The sequence below is a fragment of the Somniosus microcephalus genome, chromosome 1, assembly GCF_052327205.1.
Source record: "Somniosus microcephalus isolate GS21.2 chromosome 1, FLI_Smic_1.0, whole genome shotgun sequence".
Lineage (NCBI taxonomy): Eukaryota > Metazoa > Chordata > Chondrichthyes > Squaliformes > Somniosidae > Somniosus > Somniosus microcephalus.
This window is the reverse complement of record NC_140987.1, coordinates 213,309,170-213,335,578: the sequence shown is the minus strand read 5'-3', so window position 1 is coordinate 213,335,578 and position 26,409 is coordinate 213,309,170. Positions and strand designations below refer to the sequence as shown.

The following is a 26,409-nucleotide window of genomic DNA, read 5'->3' as shown; positions in this document are numbered from 1 at the left end:
AAGGTGGTGGTAGTTAGCGTACAAGTACTGATGGGAAAAGAGTTTTGCTGGAATTTGGATATGGGAATTTATTCTGTTACTGTACTTCGCAGAAAATGTTTAAAACAAATATGGTTCAGAAAACTTGAAAGTTGGAATATTTAACAATTGTAGCTGACTTCAAAATGACTATGAATTATTTTGTTCTGCTTTTGGTCCTTTAAATAATGCCTTTTTAATTATTTGCGGAGAGCTATTTGCTATCTAAGAAGCAAAAACAAATAAAGCAACAATAGAAACATAGAAGATAGGAGCAGGAGCAGGCCATTCAGCCCCTCGAGCCTGCTCCGCCATTAAATGAGATCATGACTGATCATCCAAACTCAGTACCCTGTCCCTGCCTTCTCTCCATATCTCTTGATCCCTTAAGAAATATATCTAACTCATTCTTGAATATATTTAATGAATTGGCCTCAATTGCCTTCTGTGGTAGAGAATTCCACAGGTTCACCACTCTGGGTGAAGAAATTCCTCCTGATCTGTCCTAAATGGCTTACCCCTTACCTTTAGACTGTGACCCCTGGTTCTGGACTCCCCCGCCATCGGTAACATCCTTCCTGCATCTAGTCTGTCTAGTCCTGTTAGAATTTTATAAGTTTCAATCTGTTGCATGAACACAACATATGAATATCGTTTCAAAGAATGTGCAACTTCCTTAGACAGTGTGATAAGTGTTGCAACAATCTACCAAGCAAGTCAACAGAGGTCATTTGTGGTCAGCGGCGAAGTGATGGCGCTTGCTGCTGACCTCGAAGAAAGCTGCCCACAAAGACCTAGCGATCCCTGTGGCATCGATTTCAGCTCTCCTGACGTTAATCTAATGCAAAGTCCAGGGGATCTCCAGCATCCAGCAACAATGATGTCATCAAGCTGGCTAAGCAGCCAACCACATTGAAGAATTCTGTCAGATAGCAAACCAGGAAGAAAAAAGGTTTTATGCTTCACTTTTTAATCGTTTTACAGAGAGCGAAATAAAGATTGGGACATATAAATCGGATTAAGGTAGAAGCTGAAATATTACAAACAAACTTTAAAAAAAAAAAAAAAAAAAAAAAAAAATTATTTTAAAAAAATCATTGAGCCTGAATTTCCGATCGGAGGCTTCCTGCAGGCGGATGCTACCAATCGGAAAAAATCTACGCACTTACCGGCTGGCTCCGTAGGTCCAGAGACTTCTGATCCTGGGCCTATCCACTACGAAATGCACAGAGGCCCAGGTATCCCAGGGGCGCATGGGGAACCAATCAAAGAAGGGAATCCCCCTTCACACTTTTGACAGGTCTGTACACACAGAACTGTCAATAGTATGAATGGGGATCACTTTAAAAAAAAAGTTAAACATTAAATACATTTTTAAAAAATTACATTTAAAATTTGTTAATTGCATTAAAAATATTAAACAATTATTTTTTGAGAAATAATTAAAGTTTTTTTTACGGGGCTAAAAATAAACTTACCTTTTTTAAAAGTGTTTTAAAATTATAATTGAGTGAAAATGTTTCATTTAATTTTTTTTTTAAACTCTTATGCTGGTAAAAGCAGGCCTTACACCTGCTTTTACCAGGCGTAAGATTTTTAAAGGCTTTCAGCGGGCGGAAGTTGCGCAGAAAGCGGAACCTCATTGAACAAGGCTTAACTTTTTCGGAGGTTTTTAAGAGTGATATTCCAGCGTAAAAGCTTATGTTCTTGCCAGTTCAGTGATTTCAATTGATTGCCGACTGTGGGGAGTTTAACAGTGTGCCTGTGGAGGAGCAGGGAATGACTGACATGAACTACTGGATTTCAGCATTTAACTGTTGAAATAAAGAATAGATTTGCCTTCCAAAGTTAGGCTTTATTAACTTTAAAATCGGCAGCATATCTTTCTACATCCAGTCCCAACTAAAGCTAGAAAAGGACTGAATTTAAGGTAGCCACAACACATCATGTGATCATCAACTACCAATGAGATTACAACACATATCCCAAGGCAGTTAACAAACAACGAATCATAATACTTTTACTAATCAAGGAATAATCACCACATTCACCCCTCCTTTAAAATATACTCTAACCTAATAACTTTTACAATTTACAATTAATTATTTACAACTAAACTATGCACGAGAATAAAACTATTTACATAACACAATACTAAATGAACAACAACAAATAATAACATTACGCATAAGTATTAAGTCTCTCTCAACTAAAACAATATACTATAATATTTCAACAATTTTTAAAACATTACTATCAATTTAAAAGTCCATTTTCAATCGCTCGACCGGATATCTTGTTCGTGTCGACCTTCTTAACCTTGGTGAAATTCCTTGCCCTCCCACGCCAGAAGGCACAGAAGTATCTTCAACAGGAAGGCTATCCATATCCCGATTCTCAACGGTTTCCGGATTAGAAATCCCATCAGAAGATGCACTGGGACGGTCATAAACATCTATCAAAGGCTGACTAATAGAAGTATGATTATCTGCAATCGGATTGGAAATATTCGTAGTATCTGTAACAGCATCCACATTATCCGAATCATGACCATTATTATTATCCTCAGAAGAGGGCTGGCTCCCACAAGGAGCCAAGTCTTTAATTGAAACAGTACTTTCTTTCCCATCTTGGAATCGAATATGAGCATATTGGGAATTTGCCTCCAACAGCTCCATCTCCTCCACCAAGGGGTCATATTTTGACAATCTAACATGGCGTCGAAGCAACACAGGTCCCTGCATAGTAAGCCATGAAGGTACCGAATATCCCGTAGTAGATCTCCGCGGATAGTTAAAGAGCCTTTCATGGGGGGTCACATTAGTAGCCGTTGAAAGCAATGATCTAATGGAATGCAGGGCATCAGGCAGTACCATTTCCCACTGTGTATTCTTAAGGTTCCGGGATGTCAACGCCAACATAACTGCCTTCCAGATCACCCCATTGTATCGTTCGCACTGTCCATTACCCTGGGGATTATACGGGGTAGTTCGACTAGTAGAAATTCCCCGACTCTGAAGGTATTCCTTCAACTGGGAAGACAAAAAAGAACTTCCCTGATCCGAATGGATATACGCAGGCATCCCAAAGATGACAAAAAGTTGAGTCAAACATTTAATAACTAGCAGCTGATACATCTGCACAAGGAAAAGCAAAAGGGAACCTTGAAAACTCATCCACAACAGTAAATATATATCGGTTTTGAGTAGTTGAAGGAAGAGGTCCCTTAAAATCAACACTCAAACGTTCAAAAGGAGAAGTAGCCTTTATAAGATGAGCTCGTTGAGGCTTAAAGAAATTCGGTTTACACCGAGCACAGATAGAACATGATGAAGTCATCCGCTTGACGTCTTCAACTGAAAAAGGCAAGTTCTTACTGCGTACAAAGTGTATCATCCTCGTAACCCCAGGATGACATAAGGCATTGTGAAGATTAATAAGCGTATCTCCGTGAATCACCGAACAATAAGCCCTCGACAGTGCATCAGCAGCAACATTATCCTTCCCCGGACGATAAACTATGTCAAAATGGTAACATGCCAACTCAATCCTCCATCTCATTATTTTATCATTTTTAATCTTTCCAAAATGTTTAACATCAAACATAAAGGACACAGATTTTTGGTCAGTTACCAACGTGAAATGTCGCCCCGATAAATAATGTCTCCATTTACGCAATGCTTCTACTATTGCGTATGCCTCTTTTTCTATTGAGGAATGTCTTTTTTCACTATTATTCAAAGTACGTGAGAAAAAGGCCACAGGTCTTCCATTTTGGTTCAAAGTAGCCCCAATTGCAAAATCCGAAGCATCCGTCTCAATCACAAAGGGAACCTGCTCATCAATGGAATGCACAACTGCTCCTAAAATATCCTTTTTAAAATTCTCAAAACATGTCCTGGCCTCCCATGATAGAGGATATGTCGTAACCCGAATAAGAGGCCGGATCTTCTGTGAAAAATTTGCAATCCAATTAGAATAATAAGAAAACAGTCCAACAACTCGTTGCAAAGCCTTAGAATTAGTAGGACAAGGTAAATCGATCAATGGTCGCAGACGTTCTGGATCTGGTTTAATCTTATTTCCCGAAATAATATACCCCAATAGATTTACCTCAGTAGTCGAAAAGACACATTTCTCTTTGTTAAAAGTTAAACCAACTTTTTCCGCAGCTTGAAGGAATCTTTCTAAATTAGAATCATGCTCCACCCTTGATTTGCCACACACTGTGATGTCATCTAAGTATGAAAAGGTGTCAGAGAGGGAGTTATCACTTATAAAAGCATCCATTGCCTGTTGAAAACAAGCAACACCATTAGTAACACCAAATGGTATTCGGCAAAACTGATACAGCTTTCCACCAGCCTCAAAGGCCGTATATGGTTGATCCTTCTTAACAATAGGAATCTGATGATAAGCACTCTTTAAATCAATAGTGCTAAAAACTTTATACTGAGATACTTTATTGATAAGCTCATCAATCTTAGGCAAAGGGTACGCATCTAATTGAGTATACCTATTAATAGTTTGGGAATAGTCTATCACCATTCGTTTCTTGTGTCTCTCGTTAGTCGTGACAACTACCTGTGCTCGCCAAGGCGAACAACTAGGTTCAATGATTCCTTCCAATAAGAGACGTTGAACTTCAGAATTAATAAATTCTCTATCCTGACTACTATATCTTCTTGACTTGGTAGCAATTGGCTTACAATCCGACATCAAATTGGAAAAAAGTGATAATGGAGGAATAGATAAAGAGGTTAATCCACAAATAGATAAAGGTGGCTTAGTCCCTCCAAATGAAAGACTAAGAGACTCGTGTAACTGAAGCACATCATGTCCAATCAAAATATCCGCACAGAGATTAGGCAAAACAGATAGGCGTATATCAGTATACGTATTACCTAGAAGAACCATTTTCACAAAGCAACAACCAGCTATTTGTGAAGTAAGGGTCGTCTGAGCCATACACACCTGATACGTAACAGGCGAAATTTTCAAATGCTTCTCCTTCGCAAACTGAAGACTTATAGATACGGGCAGTACTGAGAGTTTTATAAGGGCCTTCACTTCCAACCCATTAACTTGAGCCGTAACTATAGCTTTGTTTAGGCCATGAGCAAATGCAGCAGAAATTGATGCAATAAACGCCCTATCTAAAGGCTGAATAGTCACAGAAGAGGTAGTGGAGGAAGACCCTCCCACACCAGGAGAAGGGAAGGTAATTGAACCTGATGATTTGCACACACGTGCATAATGACCTCTCTTGCCGCATTTACTACACACAGCCTCCCGAGCAGGACACTTCCGACGAGGGTGCCGGATATTCCCACAAAAATAACACTTCTGAATCCTAGAGGCAACGGCCGCCGAAGTAGAAACTGTTTCAAAATCTAGTAAACCACTCCCATTAAGTCCACATAATTCCTTTTCATCCGAAACTGCCGAAACCATAGTTGCAGGCCGATTAAAAAGAGCATAAGAATCCGAACTTCTCTGAGCCATATCCAATGTAGAAGCTTGCTCAAAAGCACTCTTAAGATCCAAAGTCTTATTTTCTAACAACTACTGACGAATTGATCTAGACAGTAATCCATTAATAAAAACATCCCGTACCGATTCGTCCTTATATTCTTCAGCCGTCACAGCCTTATAATTACAGTCAACACTAAGGCACCGAAGTGCTTGTAAATAAGTATCCAAAGATTCTCCCACCTGCTGCCTATGGGCAGATAGAAGATGACGTGCAAATACCTCATTCTTTGGTTTAACAAAAATCTTTTCCAATGTAGAAGTAGCCTCTTCATAAGTTTTACAGTGCAAAATATATTTATATACATCCGGGTCAATGTAGTTGATCAGCATATTCAGCTTATTTAGAGCCTCTTGATCCAACACGCCCAAAAAGTTTTTAAATGTACAATACCAATGTTTCCATTTATCATCCACTCCAGCAGAATTGGGGTCAGCCTTGAATCGTTCTGGTTGAAGATATCGCTCCATTCTAACATAAAGTTAATAAATTGAAATGAAGAATAGATTTGCCTTCCAAAGTTAGGCTTTATTAACTTTAAAATCAGCAGCATATCTTTCTACATCCAGTCCCAACTAAAGCTAGAAAAGGACTGAATTTAAGGTAGCCACAACACATCATGTGATCATCAACTACCAATGAGATTACAACACATATCCCAAGGCAGTTAACAAACAACGAATCACAATACTTTTACTAATCAAGGAATAATCACCACAACTGTGCACGTGCATACTCCAGAAGTTGCTGTCAGATTCACAGTATAAAAACAGACAGTAAAAGTTTCTATAGTTATATAAAAAGAAAAAGGGTGGCTAAAGTAAATGTTGGTCCCTTAAAGGATGAGACCGGGAAATTAATGGTGGGAAACATGGAGATGGCAAAAACACTGAACAATTATTTTGTATCAGTCTTTACAGTAGAGGACACTAAGAATATCCCAACACTGGACAAACAGGGGGCTCTAGGGGGGGAGGAACTAAATACGATTAAAATCACTAAGGAAGTGGTACTTGGTAAAATAATGGGACTCAAGGCGGATAAATCCCCTGGACCTGATGGCTTGCATCCCAGGGTCTTGAGGGAAGTAGCGGTAGGGATTGTGGATGCATTGGTAATAATTTTCCAAAACTCACTGGACTCAGCAAAGGTCCCGGCAGATTGGAAAACTGCTAATGTAACACCCTTATTTAAAAAGGGTAGTAGGCAGAAGGCTGGAAACTATAGACCTGTTAGCCTAACATCTGTGGTTGGTAAAATGTTGGAGTCCATTATTAAGGAGACAGTAACGGGACATTTGGATAAACATAATTTAATAGGGCAAACTCAGCATGGTTTCCTGAAGGGGAAGTCATGTTTAACAAATTTGCTTGAGTTTTTTGAGGAAGTAACATACAGGGTGGATAAAGGGGAACCAGTGGACGTTGTGTATTTAGACTTCCAAAAGGCATTTGACAAGGTGCCACACAAAAGATTATTGCTCAAGATAAAAAATCACGGGATTGGGGGTAATATTCTGGCGTGGGTGGAGGATTGGCTCTCTAACAGAAAGCAGAGAGTTGGGATAAATGGTTCGTTCTCAGATTGGCAACCAGTAACTAGTGGTGTTCCGCAGGGGTCAGTGCTGGGTCCCCAACTCTTTACAATCTATATTAACGATTTGGAGGAGGGGACCGAGTGTAACATATCAAAGTTTGCAGATGATACAAAGATGGGAGGGAAAGTAGTGAGTGAGGAGGACATAAAAAACCTGCAAAGGGACATAGACAGGCTAAGTAAGTGGGCAGAGATTTGGCAGATGGAATACAATACTGGAAAGTGTGAGGTTATGCACTTTGGCAGGAAAAATCGTAGAGCAAGTTATTGTCTTAATGGCAAGAAACTGGAAAGTACTGTAGTACAAAGGGATCTGGGGGTCCTGGTGCACGAAACTCAAAAAGTTGGTATGCAGGTGCAGCAAGTGATTAAGAAGGCCAATGGAATGTTGGCTTTTATTGCTAGGGGGTTGGAATATAAAAACAGGGAGGTATTGCTGCAGTTGTACAAGGTATTGGTGAGGCCGCACCTGGAATACTGCATACAGTTTTGGTGTCCATACTTAAGAAAAGACATACTTGCTCTCGAGTCAGTACAAAGAAGGTTCACTCGGTTAATCCCGGGGATGAGGGGGTGGTCATATGAGGAGAGGTTGAGTAGATTGGGACTCTACTCATTGGAGTTCAGAAGAATGAGAGGCGATCTTATTGAAACATATAAGATTGTGAAGGGGCTTGGTCGGGTGGATGCGGTGAGGATGTTCCCAATGATGGGTGAAACTAGAACTAGGGGGCATAATCTTAAAATAAGGGGCTGCTCATTCAAAACTGAGATGAGGAGAAACTTCTTCACTCAGAGGGTGGTAGGTTTGTGGAATTTGCTGCCCCAGAAAGCTGTGGAAGCTACATCATTAAATAAATTTAAAACAGAAATAGATAGTTTCCTAGAAGTAAAGGGAATAAAGGGTTACGGGGAGCGGGCAGGAAATTGGACATGAGTCTGGGTTCGGAATGGTCATGGCCCTGTGGGTAGTGGAGCGGGCCCAGGGGCCGTGTAGCCTTGTTCTGCTCCTACTGTGTTCTAATTCTGTTAGATTTCAGGAGATGGTTTTATTCCTGTTCCTGGCTGGGGTGGAGATCGTCTTTACAGAAGGTAAGTACTGTAGAAAATATAGGGACAGAGTGATCTCCTGGAAGAATTTCGATCGCCTAGATGGGTCGGAGAGGAATTTCCCAGATTTTTTTCTCCCAAATTGGCCATTGGGTCTTTATCTGGTTTTTCGCCTCTCCCGGGAGATCACATGGGTTCGGGTGGATGCAGAGTGATAGAAGATTTGAGGTTAGGATCAGATCAGCCATGATCTTATTGAATGGTGGAGCAGGCTCGAGGGGCCGATTGGCCTACTCTTGCTCCTATTTCTTATGTTCTTATGTTCTTATGTAATGACGGTGAACGCTGGCAGTTTTGCTGTCATTACAACCGCAAATTCCGGGCCATTGGGTTTATTTAAAATGCAGTTGGAGGCCATGATGAGAGAGTTGATGTACTAGAAAGGTGAGCTTTGAGTGGTGTAAGCACAAAATATAATAGTCACTTGCGGAAATGCTTTAGATACAGCATTGTTTGGTACAGTGTGACTAGAGCATAAGGGTTTTATAAACTAAATCCAGCTATCGTTTTAAATAAAACAACTTTATATTTTTTGTTATAGATAATATAGAGTGACTGTTTACTGAAAATCTGCCTGACTTGGGTATCTGATTAGAAATCGTTGGGAGTTAAGTTGGTTGCGGATGGTTCCCAGTTGTGTCCTGCTGAATCCGCCTTGACCTCAAATAGACCCGATTTACCTTCCCTCCTCGCTGCCCCCCTCACCCTCCTCGCTGCCCCCCTCACCCTCCTCGCTGCCCCCCACACCCTCCTCGCTGCCCCCTACACCCTCCTCGCTGCCCCCTCCTCTCTGCCCCCCTCACCCCCACCCCAGTTGCAAATAAAAGTACTCATTGGGTTATTCGATTCAAAGACTCTGTGTTGTGATACTGTAGTAGTGACGTTGAATTCTTCAGCTTCATGTACTGTTAAGAATAAATAGAAAATATTTGATGGTGTGGTATTTTCAGACCACTGATTTCACTGCTCCATGAAATCCTATGTTTGAATTCTTGTTGCAGTTGTCAAAGATTACATAGTTTATGAGTGAGACAGAATGGTCTCCGATCAGTTGGATATCTGCTAATTTATCCCACAAAGCGACAAGCTGGCTGAGCTTTTTGTGTTGGATGGAAAGCTGTGGAAATTACAAAGTGAAATCCAGCATGGATTGGTAAAGAACATTTGCACTGAAAATGTATGGTGCATTCTGCAGTACATTCTTTAAAGTATGCAATGCAATCTTCTTTCACAGCATCTAATAATAAAAGTTCATATTGTTTGTCATTATGAACATTCTCCTGAGATTTGAGAGAAGCTTGCTGCTCACCGGCTTAAGCCAGATGAAACCAAATGTTCACATGCTAATTGGTTGCACTGACTGCCAGACTGCAAGGCCCGAAAGTATATTTTGCTACTGAACTTAACTGATGTTTGAATGAAAATTTAAAAACCAATAGCAGTGTGGATTAATAACGGGCCGTATTTTGCGACCCCTACGGGGTGCGTACGAGGTGTGTACTCGCCCGTAGGGGCCACACAAGTTCCGGGTTTAGGTATGCGAAGCGCATGCGCTGAAACCCGGCACTTGCGATCTGTCAAGAATTCTCTTGACTGATCCTCCGCAACCGGGGGAGATGGGCCTCTGTGGGTGGAGAGTTGCGCTATTTGCACAACTTCCGCCCGCTGAATGCCTGTCAAATTCTTACACATGGTAAAAGCAAGCATAAGACCTGCTTTTACCAGCATAAGAGTTTCAAAAAATAGAAAAATAAAATTTTATCACTCATTTATAAATTTAAAAATACCCTTCAATAAGGTAAGTTTATTTTTAGCCCCGTAAAAACATAATTTTTTTCCAAAAATTAAATTTTTGTTTAAAATATTTAATTAAATGGCATTTTAATTAATTTTAAATATGTAATTAAAAAAAATTATTTCATGTGTTGGTGTATTTTTTAAGTGATCCCCATTCATACTTATGACAGTTCCGTACGTACGGAACTGTCATAAGTAAGTATGAATGGGAATTCCCTTTTATTGGTTTGGCTGGCCCACGTGATCCCAGGGGCGCCTGCGAACAGCCTGCGCCCCTGGGTTACAGGGACCTCTGCCCACGCGGACCCAGAGAGGCCCAGGATCGCAAGGTTCCGTATCTCCCGAGCCACCAGGTAAATTTGTAGAATTTTTGCAGGTCGGAGGCATCCGCCCGTAGGAAGCCTCCAGTCGCAAATGTTGGCCCATTATTCATACTGTGTAGATGTTTCTATTACAGAATACATGGCAAAGAGACATTTTAGGTGCTTTTTCTGTTAAGAATAAATCACCAATTTTCTCCCCTCTCCTTAAGGCATTGATCCCTTGTTGGAGTACAGTTTCATGGATGTTGGGCATCCTCTGGTATATTTGCCCGAGTGAGCCTTGGCAGTGAGTATCAGCAGGCTATTTGACTGTGCCCTCCTGATGTCTATATTACCACATATTCCAGTAAGGCAGTTTGGATGATCTAGAGTGGCAACCCTGAACATTTTTTTTCTTTTCCCTTCTCCCTAGTCCTTGGACATTGAAGCCAATTATAGCACGATACTTCAGCAATCATGGGTTAGGAATTTAAACTGGCACCTTCTGGTTTGTGCAGCTTTGTGGTGCATTTCCCATCACTGTTTTTATTTCCTGTTTTATTTCCCTAGCACTATCGTCTCATTCTCCCCACCTCTGTCATCACTGCCCATCTCAAAGAAACCACTTTAAACCTATGCATCTTCTTCAATTTTAAAACAGGGTGTATCAAATCAGTTTTAAATGGTGCCGTGGAAGTCAAAGGAAATCGGGGAACTTCTTGGACTTCCTGGGCATTTGTTAAAGCTAGCTGCAGTTAGTTTAAATGACTAGTTAAATTCAGATGCTGTTGTTGATGGTCTCTACACATTTAAATTTTAAATGCTAGGACAAGACATTGTGCGTGTGTATCCACATGTGCAGATCTCTCTTCTGAAAGGAGAATTGAAGATCCAACTAGACAGTGTAAATAGGGTTCTGATCTGAGAACAGTAACGCATTGTAAATGCAGCATCAACTGTGGTATCGTTATCAACAGAATCCACCTCAATCTGGCTAAATTATGGTGTGAGTTGGGTAGAGAACGGCAGTTTCCATTGCACTCAGTATATTTGAATTACTTGTATAATTTATAATAATCCTGTTTTATCTTCCAGTTTCTGATAGAAGTGAAAAATTCTCTGCTATCCATTATTCCAACTGAATGGACACAAATTTCCAGGTATGTGTTATATCAATTGTATACTTTCTAATTTAATGTTTAGAAATTGAACATTTTGGCTATCAGTCATTTTCCACTAATAGATTATTTAAAAACCTAGAAGGTTGATCAGAACTATTGACTTGGAATAGTTCTATACAAGAACTTGGATTTATGTACAGGAAACTTTGTGATATCCGGCACCGACGGGACCGAGCTGTTGCCGTCCCATCAATACTGCCGGACAAACCAGCGCTAATGTTAAAAAAGCTCCGTATCTAGCAACAAACCCTGTTGCTTAGCAACAGCTTCTAAACAGTCGGCCGTAGCTTGCAAGCGTCTCTGTAGCTAAGCAACAGCTTTAGCTAGACCTTGCAGAGCCTGACTAGTGAAAATAAAGCAATGAAAAGAAAAAAAACTTACTGAACCGACTCCTGAATTTTGCCGGTGGATCGAGCATTCCGGACAGTTAACCTCCGGACAAACCAAAGTTTCCTGTAGTACATTATCAGATCCTCATGACATCCCAAAGCACTTTACAACCAATGGATTACTTTTTGAAGTGCAGTAACTGTTGTTATGTAGGCAAATGTGACAGTCACTTTATGTATAACAAAGTGCCACAAACAGCAAATAAATGAGTGACTAACTATTCTGATTTTGATGTTGTTTGAGGAATGAATGTTGGCCAAGGAACCAGGAGAACTCCCTGCTTCTCTTCGAATAGTACCATAGGACCTTTTACACCATCTGAGCTGGCAAACTTGGTTTAACACCTAATCTGAAAGACAGCATCTCCGACAGTGCAGCACTCCCTCAGTACTGCACTAGTGTCTGCCAATATTATGGGCTCGAGTCAACAGTGACTCAAAGCAGCTGAGCCAAGCTGACACTATACAAAGTAGGCATGATTTAGGATGTAACCTTTTGGAAGAGCTCGTAAGAGGAGGGAGCACCAGGTAACTTTTAAGAAACGTAGGATAGCCTTTCACCCTTGTCCCTTTGGTTCAACACTGCCATAGTAATTATGTTCCATGGTAATGAAAGGCTTAAAGCAGCATTTAGGGTGCTTGAAAAAAATCCTCAAACTAGGTCGCAGATTAGGTTAGTCAATTGAAACACCACTTTTCTAAGGCCTGTAAATGTAAATCCAATCCATTTCTGTTTCCATTCCATGACTTGGAGTTTCCTCCTTGGGTGCAACCTAGAAGTTAGACCTGCAAATACACCCAATGTTGGGCCCATTTTGCCGATGTTGTTATGCCCAAGTATCCTCCCAATCTCATTAGAATGCGCCCGAACTTCAAAATGGGCATAATCAGCGTAAGCAATCAGAGCCTAAGGAAAGCGCCCAAGCTACACTATGTATTTCTTCTTTTAAGTATGAAAATGTAAGTTTTCAACTCATTTAATCATTTATGCACATCAGGCACACCATGTTTAGAAACCCGCAATCGGGGAAGCTTTTCAGTTTTTAATGTGACTTGTACTTGCGTCATAAAAATCCATTTGAGGAAACAGATAATTCAGAGTAGGTCTCTGGGTGTAATTTTTTTTTAAATGCTCAAATTCGTAATTAAACACCAGAAGAATGACTTTCTTTCCTGCTGTGCTTGAAAATCTGCTTGCAATGTTGAGACTCCACCTTGCACAAGTGCAATTGGAGGATACTTGCACTTGTGTTGGGGGTGTGGTCAGTTTTGTGGGCGGAGATTCGTTTGGACGAAGGGTGTGATGGACGTATGTAAGAGATCAAGGAGATTTGGGCATATTGTAGTCACGCATGTAACTCACGCCCAAATTTCTGTGATCATTTAAGCTACGTTATTGGTTTGTGCCCAGGTTACACAGGGCGCAAGTGCAGAGGAAACTCCAGGACTATATTTTGCCCTTTTAACCATTTTGCTCATCGATTTTTACATGTTCCACTAATGAACTGGTGCAATGAAAGCATGGCAAAAGCAACAGTAAAGGGAAACATTACAATGGATGGGGCAAGTGTAATTTTAACCTAATAGTATTTTACCTGCCCCACCCCCAAAGAATAAATATGAGAAAGGATCACGAAGAATCCTGAGAGCGTGCCTTCTCTGTTTATTTGTTAAGGCATCTTATGGAGATGGACCTGGCAAAGATATAATTTGAAATAGCCCCAATTACAATAGCAAGTAGGAGAATATCTTGTCAGCAGTTTCTTTTTTAATGTATTTATGGGGACTATTTCAGGTTAAAAGTACTGCTATTTTCCCCTTACCCAACAGAATTCATTTGGGTTCCTGCAGTAATGTTATAATGCAGATGATACAAAAATTGGCCTTGTGGTTGATAATGAAGAAGAAAGCTGTAAACTGCAGGAGGATATCGATGGACTGGTCAGGTGGGCAGAACAGTGCCAAATGAAATTCAATCCGGAGAAGTGTGAGGTAATGCATTTGGGGAGGGCTAACAAGGCAAGGGAATACACAATAAATGGTAGGATACTGAGAAGTGCAGAGGAACAGAGGGACTTTGGAGTGCATGTCCACAGATCCCTGAAGGTAGCAGGACAGATGGTTAAGAGGGCATACAGGATACTTGCCTTTATTAGCCGAGGCATAGAATATAAGAGGCTAGGCTTGAACTGTATAAAACACTAGGCCGCAGCTAGAGTACTGCGTGCAGTTCTGGTCACTGCATTACAGGAAGGATGTGATTGCACTAGAGAGGGTGCAGAGGAGATTTACGAGGATGTTGCCTGGGCTGGGGAATTTTAGCTATGAGGAAAGATTGGATAGGCTGGGGTTGGTGTCTTTGGAACAGAGGAGGCTGAGGGGAGACCTCATTGAGGTGTATAAAATTATGAGGGGTCAAGATAGAGTGGATAGGAAGGACCTATTTCCCTTAGCAGAGAGGTCAATAACCAGAGGGCATAGATTTAAAGTAATTGGTAGGAGGTTTAGAGGGGATGTGCGGAGAATTTTTTTCACCCAGAGGGTGGTGGGGTCTGGAATTCACTGCCTGAAAGGGTGGAAAAGGCAGAGACCCTCATCGCATTTAAGAAGTACTTGGATATGCACTTGGTCAGTAGACCTTGAAGGTTACGGCACATCAAGTGCTGGAAAGTGGGATTAGGGTGGATAGCTCTTTGTCGGCTAGCACGGACAAGGTGGGCAGAATGGCAGCCTCCTGTGCTGTAAATTTCTATGAATCTATATGTCAGGTGGAGTTCAATGTGGGGAAGTGTGAGGTCATCCAATTTGGATCTGAGAAAGACAACTTTTCTTAATGGTGAGACGAGGAGCTGTCAAGGTGCAAAGGGTTTTTGGGTGTGCTTGCACACAAATCACTAAAAGCTAGTGCACAGGTACAGGAAGTAATTCAAAAGGCTAATGGGAATACAAAGTGAGGAGGTTTTGCTTCAGTTGTACGGAGCCTTGATCAGAACCCAGCTGGAGTACTGTGTTCAGTTTTGGGCACTGAACCTCCAGGAAAAAGAAAGACTTGCATTTATATAGCACCTTTCACAACCTCTGGATCTCCCAAAGCGCTTTACAGCCAATGAAGTATATTTGAAGTATAGTCACTGTTGTAATGTGGGAAACGCGGCACCCAGTTTGCACACAGCAAGCTCCTACAAACAGCAATCTGATAATGACCAGATAATCTATTCCTTTTTTTCTCATTGGTTGAGGGATAAATATTGGCCAGGACACCGGGGATAACTCTCCTGCTCTTACATAGAAACATAGAAGAAAGGAGCAGGAGTAGGCCATTCGGCCCCTCGAGCCTGCTCCGCCATTCAATGCGATCATGGCTGATCATCCAAATTCAGTACCCTGTCCCTGCTTTCTCCCCATATCCCTTGATCCCCTTAGCCTTAACAAATACATCTAACTCCTTCTTGAATATATTTAATGAATTGGCCTCAACCGTCTTCTGTGGCAGAGAATTCCACAGGTTCACCACACTCTGGGTGAAGAAATTCCTCCTCATCTCAGTCCTAAATGGCTTACCCCTTATCCTTAGACTGTGACCCCTGGTTCTGGACTCCCCGACCATCGGGGACATCCTTCCTGCATCTAGTCAGTCTAGTCCTGTTAGAATTTTATAAGTTTCAATGAGATTCCCTCTCATTCTTCTAAACTCTAGCGAATATAAGCCTAATCGACCCAATCTCTCTTCTTACATCATTCCTGCCATCCCAGGTATCAGTCTGATGAATCTTCGCTGCTCTCCCTCCATGGCAAGAACACCCTTCCTCAGATAAGGCGACCAAAACTGCACACAATACTCAAGGTGTGGTCTCACCAAGGTCCTGTACAACTGCAGCAAGACATCCTTGCTCCTGTACTCGAATCCTCTCGCTATGAAGGCCAGCATACCATTTGCCGCCTTAACCGCCTGCTGCACCTGCATGCTTACCTTCAGCGACTGGTGCACAAGGATACCCAATTCTCATTGCACTTCCCCTTTTCCCAATCTATTGCCGTTCAGATAATAATCTGCCTTTCTGTTTTTGCCACCAAAGTGGATAACCTCGCATTTATCCACATTATACTGCATCTGCCCAATCGTCCAACCTGTCCAAATCATACTGGAGTTTCTCTGCATCCTCCTCACAGCACACACGCCCACCCAGCTTTGTGTCGTCTGCAAACTTGGAGATATTACATCTAGTTCCCTCATCTAGATCATTAATATATATTGTGAATAACTGGGGTTCTAGCACCGATCCCTGCGGTATCCCACTAGTCACTGCTTTCCACTCGAAAAAAGACCCGTTTATTCCAACTCTTTACTTCCTGTCTGCCAACCAGTTTTCTATCCAAGTCAGTACCTTACCCCCAATCCCATGTGCTTTAACTTTGCACGCTAGTCTCTTATGCGGGACCTTATTGAAAGCCTTCTGAAAGTCCAAATATACCACATCGACTGGTTCTCCCTTATCTATTCTACCAGTTACATCCTCAAAAAATTCCAGTAGATTAGTCAAGCATGATTTACCTTTTGTAAATCCATGTTGACTTTGTCCGATCCTGTCACTGTTTTCCAAGTGCTCTGCTATTACATCTTTTATAATGGACTCTAGCATTTTCCCCACTACCGATGTCAGGCTTACCGGTCTATAATTCCCCGTTTTTTCTCTACCACCTTTTTTAAATAGTGGGGTTACATTAGCTGCCCTCCAATCCATGGGAACTGTTCCAGAGTCTACAGAATTTTGGAAGATGACCAGCAATGTATCTACTATTTCTAGGGCCACTTCCTTAAGTGCCCTGGGATGTAGATTATCAGGCCCTGGGGATTTATCGGCCTTCAGTGCTGTCAATTTCCCTAACACCATTTCCGTAGAAATACTGATTTCATTCAGTTCCTCCCTCTCATTAGAACCTATGTTCCCCGACATCTCTGGGAGTTTATTTGTGTCCTCCTTTGTGAAGACAGAACCAAAGTATGTATTTAATTGGTCTGCCATGTCTTTGTTCCCCATTATAAATTCCCCTGATTTTGACTGCAAGGGACCTACGCTTGACTTTACCAATCTTTTTCTCTTCACATATCTATAGAAGCTTTTACAGTCAGTTTTTATGTTCCCTGCAAGCTTATGCTCATATTCTATTTTTCCCCTCTTAATTAATCCCTTTGTCCTCCTTTGCTGAATGTTAAACTGCTCCCAATCCTCAGGTTTGCTGCTTTTTCTGGCCAATTTATGTCCTCTCCTTGGATCTTATGCTGTCCCTAATTTCCCTTGTTAGCTACGGTTGAGTCACCTTTTTTTGTTTTATTTTTCTGCCAAACAGGGATGAACAAATTCTGTAGTTCATCCATGCGATCTTTAAATGTTTGCCATTGCCTATTCACCGTCAACCCTTTAAGTAACATTCCCCAATCCATCCTAGCCAACACGTGCCTCATACCATTGTAGTTTCCTTTATTTAAATTCAGTACCCAAGTCTCTGAATCAACTACTTCACTCTCCATCTTAATGAAGAATTCTATCATATTATGATCGCTCCTCCCCAAGGGGCCTCGCACAACAAGATTGCTAATTAATCCTTTCTCATTACATAATACCCAGTCTAAGATGGCCTGATCTCTAGTTGGTTCCTCGACATATTGGTCCAAGAAACCATCCCGCATACACCCTAGGAATTCCTCTTCCACAGTATTGTTACTAATTTGGTTAGACCAATCTATATGTAGCTTAAAGTCACCCATGATAACTGCTGCGCCCTTATTGCACGCATCTCTAATTTCCCGTTTAATGCCATCCCCAACCTCAGCATTACTGTTTGGGGGTCTGTATACAACTCCCACTTAAGTTTTCTGCCCCATGGTATTTCTCAGCTCTGCCCATACAGATTCCACATCATCAGAGCTAATATCCTTCCTTACTATTGTGTTACTCTCTTCTTTAACCAGCAATGCTACCCCACCGCCTTTTCCTTTTTGCCTGTCCTTCCTGAATATTGAATACCCCTGGATGTTGAATTCCAAAATTGGTCACCCTGGAGCCATGTCTCCGTAATCCCAATTATATCATATCTGTGTACATCTATTTGCGCAGCTAATTCATCCACCTTATTACGAATGCTCCTCACATTAAGACATGAAGCCTTCAGGCTTGTTTTTTTTTAACACTCTTAGACCATTTAGAATTATTGTTTACTGCGGCCATGTTTGATTTACACCCTTGATTTCTCTGACTTCCACTTTTGCTTTTCTCCTTCCTGTCTTTTGCTTCTATCCTTGCTTCCCTTTCCTCTGTCTCCTGCACAGGTTCCCAACCCCCTGCCATTTTAGTTTAAACCCTCAACAGCATTAGCAAACACTCCCCCTAGGACATCGGTCCCGGTCCTGCCCAGGTGCAAACTGTCCAGTTTGTACTGGTCCCACCTCCCCCAGAACCGGTTCCAATGTCCCAGGAATTTGAATCCCTCCCCCTTGCACCATTCTTCTTGCCACGTATTCATCTGAAATATCCTTCTATTTCTACTCTGACTAGCATGTGGCACTGGTAGCAATCCTGAGATTACTACTTTTGAGGTCCTATTTTTAGATTTACCTCCTAACTCTCTCTATTCAGCTTTTAGGACCTCATCCCGTTTTTTACCTATATTGTTGGTACCTATATGCACCACGACAACTGGCTGTTCACCCTCCCCCTCCAGAATGCCCTGCAGCCGCTCCGAGACATCCTTGACCCTTGCACCAGGGACGCAACATACCATCCTGGAGTCTCGTTTGCGGCCACAGAAACGCCTATCTATTCCCCTTACAATAGAATCCCCTATCACAATAGCTCTCCTGCGCTTTTTCCTCCCGTCCCGTGCAGTAAAACCACCCATGGTGCCAGGAAGTTGGTTGCTGTTGCCTTCCCCCGATAAGCCATCCTCCCCAACAATATCCAAAGTGGTATATCTGTTTGAGAGGGGGATGGCCACAGGGGACCCCTGCAGTACCTTCCTGCGCCTACTACTCTGCCTGGCGGTCACCCATTCCCTTCCTGCCTGTACAGCCTTTACCTGTGGTGTGACCAACTGATTAAACATGATATCCACGATGTCCTCCGCATCGTGAATGCTCCAGTATGTATCCATTCGCTGTTCCAGCGCCGCAATGTGGTCTGCCAGTAGCTGCAGCTGGATACACTTCCCACACACATGGTCGTCTGGGACACAGGAAGTGTCCCTGATTTCCCACATAGTGCAGGAGGAGCATGCCACGGGGCCGAGCTTTGCTGCCATGACTTACCCTTTAATTAATTTAAATTAAATCAGTACCACCAATTATACTACAATTAAATGATATACTCAAGGGCCCTTGTTTCCTAGCACTCCCCGCTACACAACAGAGACCTACAAAATTAAGACCTTCTAAACTTTATAAACTATGAACCTTAACTGTCAAACTATAGAGTAGTATAAATACTCACCTGGCCGTACTCACCCAATCAGCTGCTTCCTCCTGCCCGCGTCAAGTTTTGAATCGTGACGTGGCTCTGGAACGCCGCTGCTGGTCTGTGAGATTGGTAAGACTGAAAAAAAGCCCGCGAAAGTGAGTTTAAATACTCACTGAAACACCGCTCCCGACACTGGCCTGTGGAAAGAAAGCCCGTGAAAGTGAGTTTAAATACTCACTGAAACTCCGCTCTCACCGCTCCCAACAATCTTTGAAATAGTGTCTTGAGACCTTTTATGTCTACCTCAGAGAGCAGATGGGGCCTCGGTTTGATGGCCTCTCCGACAGTGTCAGCCTAGATATTTGTGCTCAGGTCTCTGTAGTAGGACTTGACCCCACAACCTTCTGACTCAGGCGAGAGTGCTACCAACTAGGCCATGGCTGACACCCTTTGAGGGGGCACACTGCAGATTCACCAGAATGATACCAGGGATTAAAGTGTTAAATTATGAAGATTGGTTGCATAAACTTCGTTTGTATTTCCTTGAATTTAGAATGTTGAGGGGTGATCTAATTGAGGTCTTTTAAGATTATAAAGGGATTCAATAGGGTAGTTACAGAGAAATTATGTCCTGTGGTGGAGGAAGCCAGAACAAGGTGTCATAATCTTAAAATTCGAGCTAAGGCATTTGGGAGTGAAATCGGGAAGCTGTTTATCAGACAAAGGGTAGTGAAATGAAATCGGGGATCCCCCCCCACCCCCCCCCCAAAGGGCTGTACATGTTGGGTCAATTGAAATTTTCAAGATTGAAATCGATAGATTTTTGTTAGGTAAGGGTATCGAGGGAAATGGAGAAAAGGCAGTTAAATGGAGTTGAGGTAGAAATTATCCAGGATCTAAGTTTGAGTCACAGTTCAGTAATTTTTTGCCCCTTGTTGATTACTGATAGGTTTGCATCACACAATATGTCTGTTAATGTGCCACTGCTGATTGCATCATTCAGCAAATTATCTAGTTCTTGGGCCAGTTTTTTATAAAACAGTTGGGTGGCTCGAGCTTTGCCACTTTTCATGGTCTGACCCTCCTCTTGGGAAATGGAAGATCCAACATGTCTATTTAGTAGTTGCTTGGTTGGGTTAGTGCAAGCTGGCTAAGTACTTTAGGTCAACACCATGGATTCAGGCCAGAATAATTTTTGTGTAAAACTTTTTGAATTCTAGGTTTTGTTGCCCTGGAGTGCCATGGTCATGCCCTTACTTGGAATGGGTTGTTCTTGATGGTGCTTTAGAGCATCAGCTTGGAATTTCCTGGTTTGTCACCTTGCTTGTATTACCATGTCCATGTGATGAGCATCAGGTGCTCTGTTTTGGCTACAGAGTATTCTCTCCGCCCCTGTTCTTTTTGGATATGATCAACTTTGCGTTGCTGTTTGAGGGTATTTACCTTCCCATTCAGGATGTTCTGGGTAACTAGGGTTGCTTTCTTTTCAGTTGTAGTATGTGTTGTGTTATTTGGAGTACTGAGGTGACACTTTCCAGAGCATGATCGGGAAGATTTTCAAGGACTTATTGTTGGTTAAGTTGTTAAGCCTTCAGTGAGGGACATGGCCTCAGTTGTATTCTTTCACCACAGCTACCTGTTGCTTACAAATCAAGCTCGTGGGATTTCCATTCATGTCCACAAAAAAATACAGAATTGATTCCATAATTCATGTGAATGTTCTGGTAATTTACTTAATTGGTGCCGAATGTGTTCTGGGATACAAACTGCACAGTTTAAGAGGGGGAGTACAAAGGTTACAGCGAAGCCTATTGTCAGAACTCAAAGAACAATTATTTTTTCTTTTGAGGAAAAACTAGATTTTCTTTTGTAACAAAAGCACTGAAACTGGTTATAATTGTTTTTCTCTAGTGAATTAGTACCATAGGTTTGGCTGAAAAATAACTTTTTCTCTTTCTCTCTGACTCGCTCTTTCTCAAATCAAATTCAAATTCAAATGCTTTATTGGCATGAAAGTTTACAGGGAACCATATTGCCAAAGCTTACATAACAAAAAGTACAGGTTTCCAACATTCTGTAGGTGTCAAACAATTTTGACCTTCGTTGGGTACAGACAGTATTAATTTAAACAGTCGTTGACTCTCGTTGGGTACATTCAGTATTAAATTAAACAGTTGTTGGGTACATTCGGTATTGATTTAAACATTTTTAGAGTATATATGCTATGGGTGTGCTCGTTGTCACAACCTGAGGAACAGTGAGTGACTATGTTGTTACATATTGGGCACCAAGATATGGTCTGTCTCCTTCCCCCAGGACTATTCTTAATTTTGACAGGTCATCCAATTCTTTGAAATCTGGGGTTGTTTGGCTGAGCTTGTCAAAATATATGTTTCTTGTTTTGTTGAATTTTTCGCATTTTAGGAGGAAGTGCACCTCTGTCTCAACCTCGCCGGCCTGACAGTGATCACATATTCTATTTTCTTTAGGTTGCCAAGATTTCTTGTATCTTCCTTTTTCAATTGCCAGTTGGTGGTCGCTTAGTCTGTATCTGGTGAGGGTCTGTCTCTGTTTTGTGTCTCTGATGGTCGAGAGATAGTCTGCCAGTTTATATTCTCTTTTTAGGGCCCGGTAGCATTCTAATCTGCTTTGGCTTTTGGTTATTTTGTTCCAATGTTCCAGGTAGGTTTCTTTGCATTGTTTAATGATTTGGTTCACTCGGATTGGTGTTTGGAGAGCAGTGTTGGTCTGGGACTGGTCAGGGTCCGGCTGGATAGGAGTACTTAGTTTCAGTAACAACTGACTCAGGGGACTTATTTCTGGGTTCAGCTCTTGGGTCTGGAGGGCTTTAAAATGAAGGGTGTCTGGGGAACTAGATTTGAGGTGATTTAGAAAGTTTAGTGCTCGTTTTTGTATGTTTATTATCAGTGGGTATCTGCCTAGTTCGGCTCTACATGCATTTGTTGGTGTTTACCTTTGGGTGCGAAGAATGCTTCGGCAAAATTCTGCATGTAGGGCTTCTATTGTGTGTTTTTCCCATTTAGTGTAGCTATGGTGATTGAGTGGGCCCCATACTTCACTACCATACAGCGCAATGGGCAGGATTATACTATCTCTCTCTCTCTTCCTGGATTCTGTGTCAAAGAGTGGGCTTATTGGGCTACTAGGTTCAAGTTAATTTACCTCGCTCTTCTCTGGATGATCTTGCTTCACAAACTCACCTTCTTACTCCTCCAAATCAACAAAAAAGGAAATGCCTAGGAGTGTAGTGTGCTGCTATCCTGATGCGTTGTACGATAATTTACTACTTTACTGTACTGTGGGATTCAGAGCTTTATCACCTGCTCCAAAAACAATTTACACCTGGACCTCAAGACAAAAACCCAGAGCCAAGGCTAAGCAGGATTAATGTACACGAGATAAAAACCAAATCCATTTATCAGATTACATTTTTGAAAAAGATGGCCCGGAATTTGCGGTCAGCGATGAAGCGACAGCGCTCACCGCTGACCTCAAAGAAAGCTGCCCACAAAGATCTCGCGATCTCTGTGGCGAAAACTTTAGCTTTCTTGACCTTAATTTGATTGTAGCGCTGTCAAAAGGGGACCCCCAGCGTACATTAGCAATGATGTCATCAAGTTGTCTAAGCGGCCAATCACATTGAAGAATTCTCTCAGACAGTAAACTAGGAAATAAAATAGCGCTGATTATCATTTCACTTTTTAAAAGTTTTACAGAGAGTGAAATAAAGATTGGGACATACACATTGGGTTAAGGTAGAAACTGAAATATCATAAACAAACTTGAATTTTTTAAATTATTTTAAAAATCTAGTAATTTTTATCACAATGGAGAAATTTAACATTCCACAAATACAACTGTTTTTCAGGGCCAGAACGGTTGTTCAGCAGTCAATACACTGTTTAAAACTCCAGTTATATCTATTTCAACAAGGCTTAACGTTTTATGGGGTGTTTAACAGCGATATTAAGAGTGGAAAAGGGGAAATTTTCGTCAGTTGAAGTGATTTCACTGATTGTCAGCTATGGGGAGTTCCACAGCGCAGCCTGTGGCAGAGCAGGGAATGACTGACGGCAATTTCAGGATTTCTGCGTTTATCTGCGTATGCGCTAAATCCTGAAGTTACGGTCAGTTTCAGAGGGGTAATGACGGGCAACGCTGAATGTTTCGCCGTCATTGCCACCGCAAAATCGGGGCCATTCAATTCATTTTGCTATCATTCCAAGCATTTAAAAACAAAAGTTTACATGGAGGAGTGAGATGTTCTTCAAAAACTGATTACAAATCTGTTGTGTGCCATGGTGTCAGCTGTGGCTCAGTTGGTAGCACTCTATCGCCCCTGAGTCAGAAGATCATGGGTTCAAGTCCTATTCCAGAGACTTGAGCACAAAATCCAGGCTGACACTTCACTGCCGTATTGAGGAAGTACTGCACTGTCGGTGTCGTCGTCTTTTGGGTGAGACATAAAACCAAGGCTCCATCTGGCCTCTCGGGTGGACCTAAAAATTTTGAAGGAGTGAAATTTAAGTAGTGCCGTTTGACCCGGCTGTTAGGAGCAGTGTCCGGGGGATTTGTGCACACCACGGGCCGGATGAAACTGTTCCGTGGGTTGAAACCAGCCCTGGGCCATATGTTTGATATGTTGTAAGGGATCTCCACTACTCCAACATGCATGGGACCAGTAATTTGTGGTGCTGAACACAAAATAATGCTATATTGAGACAAAACCCTCCTCTGATCACCTCATCTCAGTCCTCAACATCATAGCCTGCACAGACGACTAATGCAAAAGAAAATACAGGAAACTTTCTGGTACCCGGCACGGACGGGACCGATGTGTTGCCGGTTCATCAACAATTCCGGATAACCGAACGCTATAGTAAAAACATACGGAGCTTCTGAGCTCCGTATCTAGCAACAAACCCTGTTGCTTAGCAACAGCTTCAAAACAATCAGCACAGCTTGCAAGCGCCTCTGTAGCTTAGCAACAGCTTCAGTTAGACGCTTGCACAGCCAGAAATGAGTAAAAAAAAAGTAACTAAAAGTAAAAAAGGTTACCTAAACCGACTCCGGAATTTTGCTGGTTAACTGACATTTCCGGTTATTTAGTCGCCAGTTAATCGAAAGTTTCCTGTACACTAAGGCAGAGGACATGCCAATTTTTGCACAGCGTCCTGACTGCCCCCTGCCAACCCCCCTCATTTACTTTCAATTGGTGCCCGACATGATTCAAGTACTTTGGGGGGTTACATAATTCCTGAACACACTGTGCTCTACAAAGAAGATTTTGCCAACATCATCTGAGAGGACATGACCTGCTGACATCACTGACAATTTCCTAGCTGGGCACAGTCAGGATTCTTAAAATGAACGTCCTATCCAGCCTGCTATACCTCTTTCAAGTGCTCCAAGTCAGGAATCCCCAAAGCAGAGTTTATGACATTCGTTGAAGTCTTGGCCTCGCACAACAAGATTGCTAATTAATCCTTTCTCATTACATAATACCCAGTCTAAGATGGCCCGATCTCTAGTTGTTTCCTCGACATATTGGTCCAGGAAACAATCCCGAATACACTCTAGGAATTCCTCCTCCACAGTATTGTTACTAATTTGATTAGCCCAATCTATATGTAGATTAAAGTCACCCATGATAACTGCTGTGCCCTTATTGCACGCGTCTCTAATTTCCCGTTTAATGCCACCCCCAAGCTCAGCATTACTGTTTGGGGGTCTGTATGCAACTCCCACTAACGTTTTCTGCCCCATGGTATTTCTCAGCTCTACCCATACAGATTCCACATCATCAGAGCTAATATCCTTCCTTACTATTGTGTTAATCTCCTCTTTAACCAGCAATGCTACCCCACCTCCTTTTCCTTTTTGCCTGTCCTTACTGAATATTGAATATCCCTGGATGTTGAATTCCCAGCCTTGTTCACCCTGGAGCCATGTCTCTCTAATTCCAATTACATCATATCCGTTTACATCTATTTGCGCAGCTAATTCATCCACCTTATTACAAATGCTCCTCGCATTAAGACACAAAGCCTTCAGGCTTGTTTTTTTTTTTAACACTCTTCGTCCTTTTAGAATTATTATTTACTGTAGCCCTGTTTGATTTACACCCTTGATTTCTCTGGCTTCCACTTTTGCTTTTCTCCTTCCTGACTTTTGTTTCTATCCTTGCTTCCCTTTCCCCTGTCTCCTTGCACAGGTTCCCAACCCCCTGATATTTTAGTTTAAACCCTCCTCAACAGCATTAGCAAACACTCCCCCCATGGACATCGGTCCAGGTCCTGCCCAGGTGCAAATGGTCCAGTTTGTACTGATCCCACCTCCCCCAGAACCGGTTCCAATGTCCCAGGAATTTGAATCCCTCCCCCTTGCACCATTCCTGTAGCCACGTATTGATCTGAAATATCCTTCTATTTCTACTCTGAGTAGCACATGGCACTGGTAGCAATCCTGAGATTACTACCTTTTGAGGTCCTATTGTTTAATTTACCTCATAGCTCCCTATATTCAGCTTTTAGGACCTCATCCCGTTTTTTACCTATATGCACCACGACAACTGGTTGTTCACCCTCCCCCTCCAGAATGCCCTGCAGCTGTCCCAAGACATCCTTGACCCTTTCACCAGGGAGGCAACGTACTATCCTGGAGTCTCGTTTGCGGCCGCAGAAACGCCTATCTATTCCCCTTACAATAGAATCCCCTATTGCTATAGCTCTCCCACTCTTTTTCCTCCCGTCCTGTGCAGCAGAACCACCCATGGTGCCAGGAAGTTGGCTGCTGCTGCCTTCCCCCGATAAGCTATCTCCCTCAACAATATCCAAAGTGGTATATCTGTTTGAGAGGAGAATGGCCACAGAGGACCCCTGCACTACCTGCCTGCACCTACTACTCTGCTTGGTGGTCACCCATTCCCTTCCTGCCTGTGCACAGCCTTTGCCTGCGGTGTGACCAACTCCCTAAATGTGCTATCCACGATGTCCTCAGCATCGCGAATGC

General features: G+C 42.2%; 1 protein-coding gene across 1 annotated transcript in view; it reads left to right on the top strand.

Annotated features, from left to right (window-relative positions):
• Positions 1 to 26,409, top strand: part of msh3 (mutS homolog 3 (E. coli)) — a 459,900-nt gene that overhangs the window by 156,068 nt on the left and 277,423 nt on the right. The window contains exon 16 of the mRNA XM_085989589.1: positions 11,452 to 11,516. Coding sequence (XP_085845715.1) covers positions 11,452 to 11,516 — 65 coding nt within the window. The remainder of the gene's footprint in view (positions 1 to 11,451; positions 11,517 to 26,409) is intronic.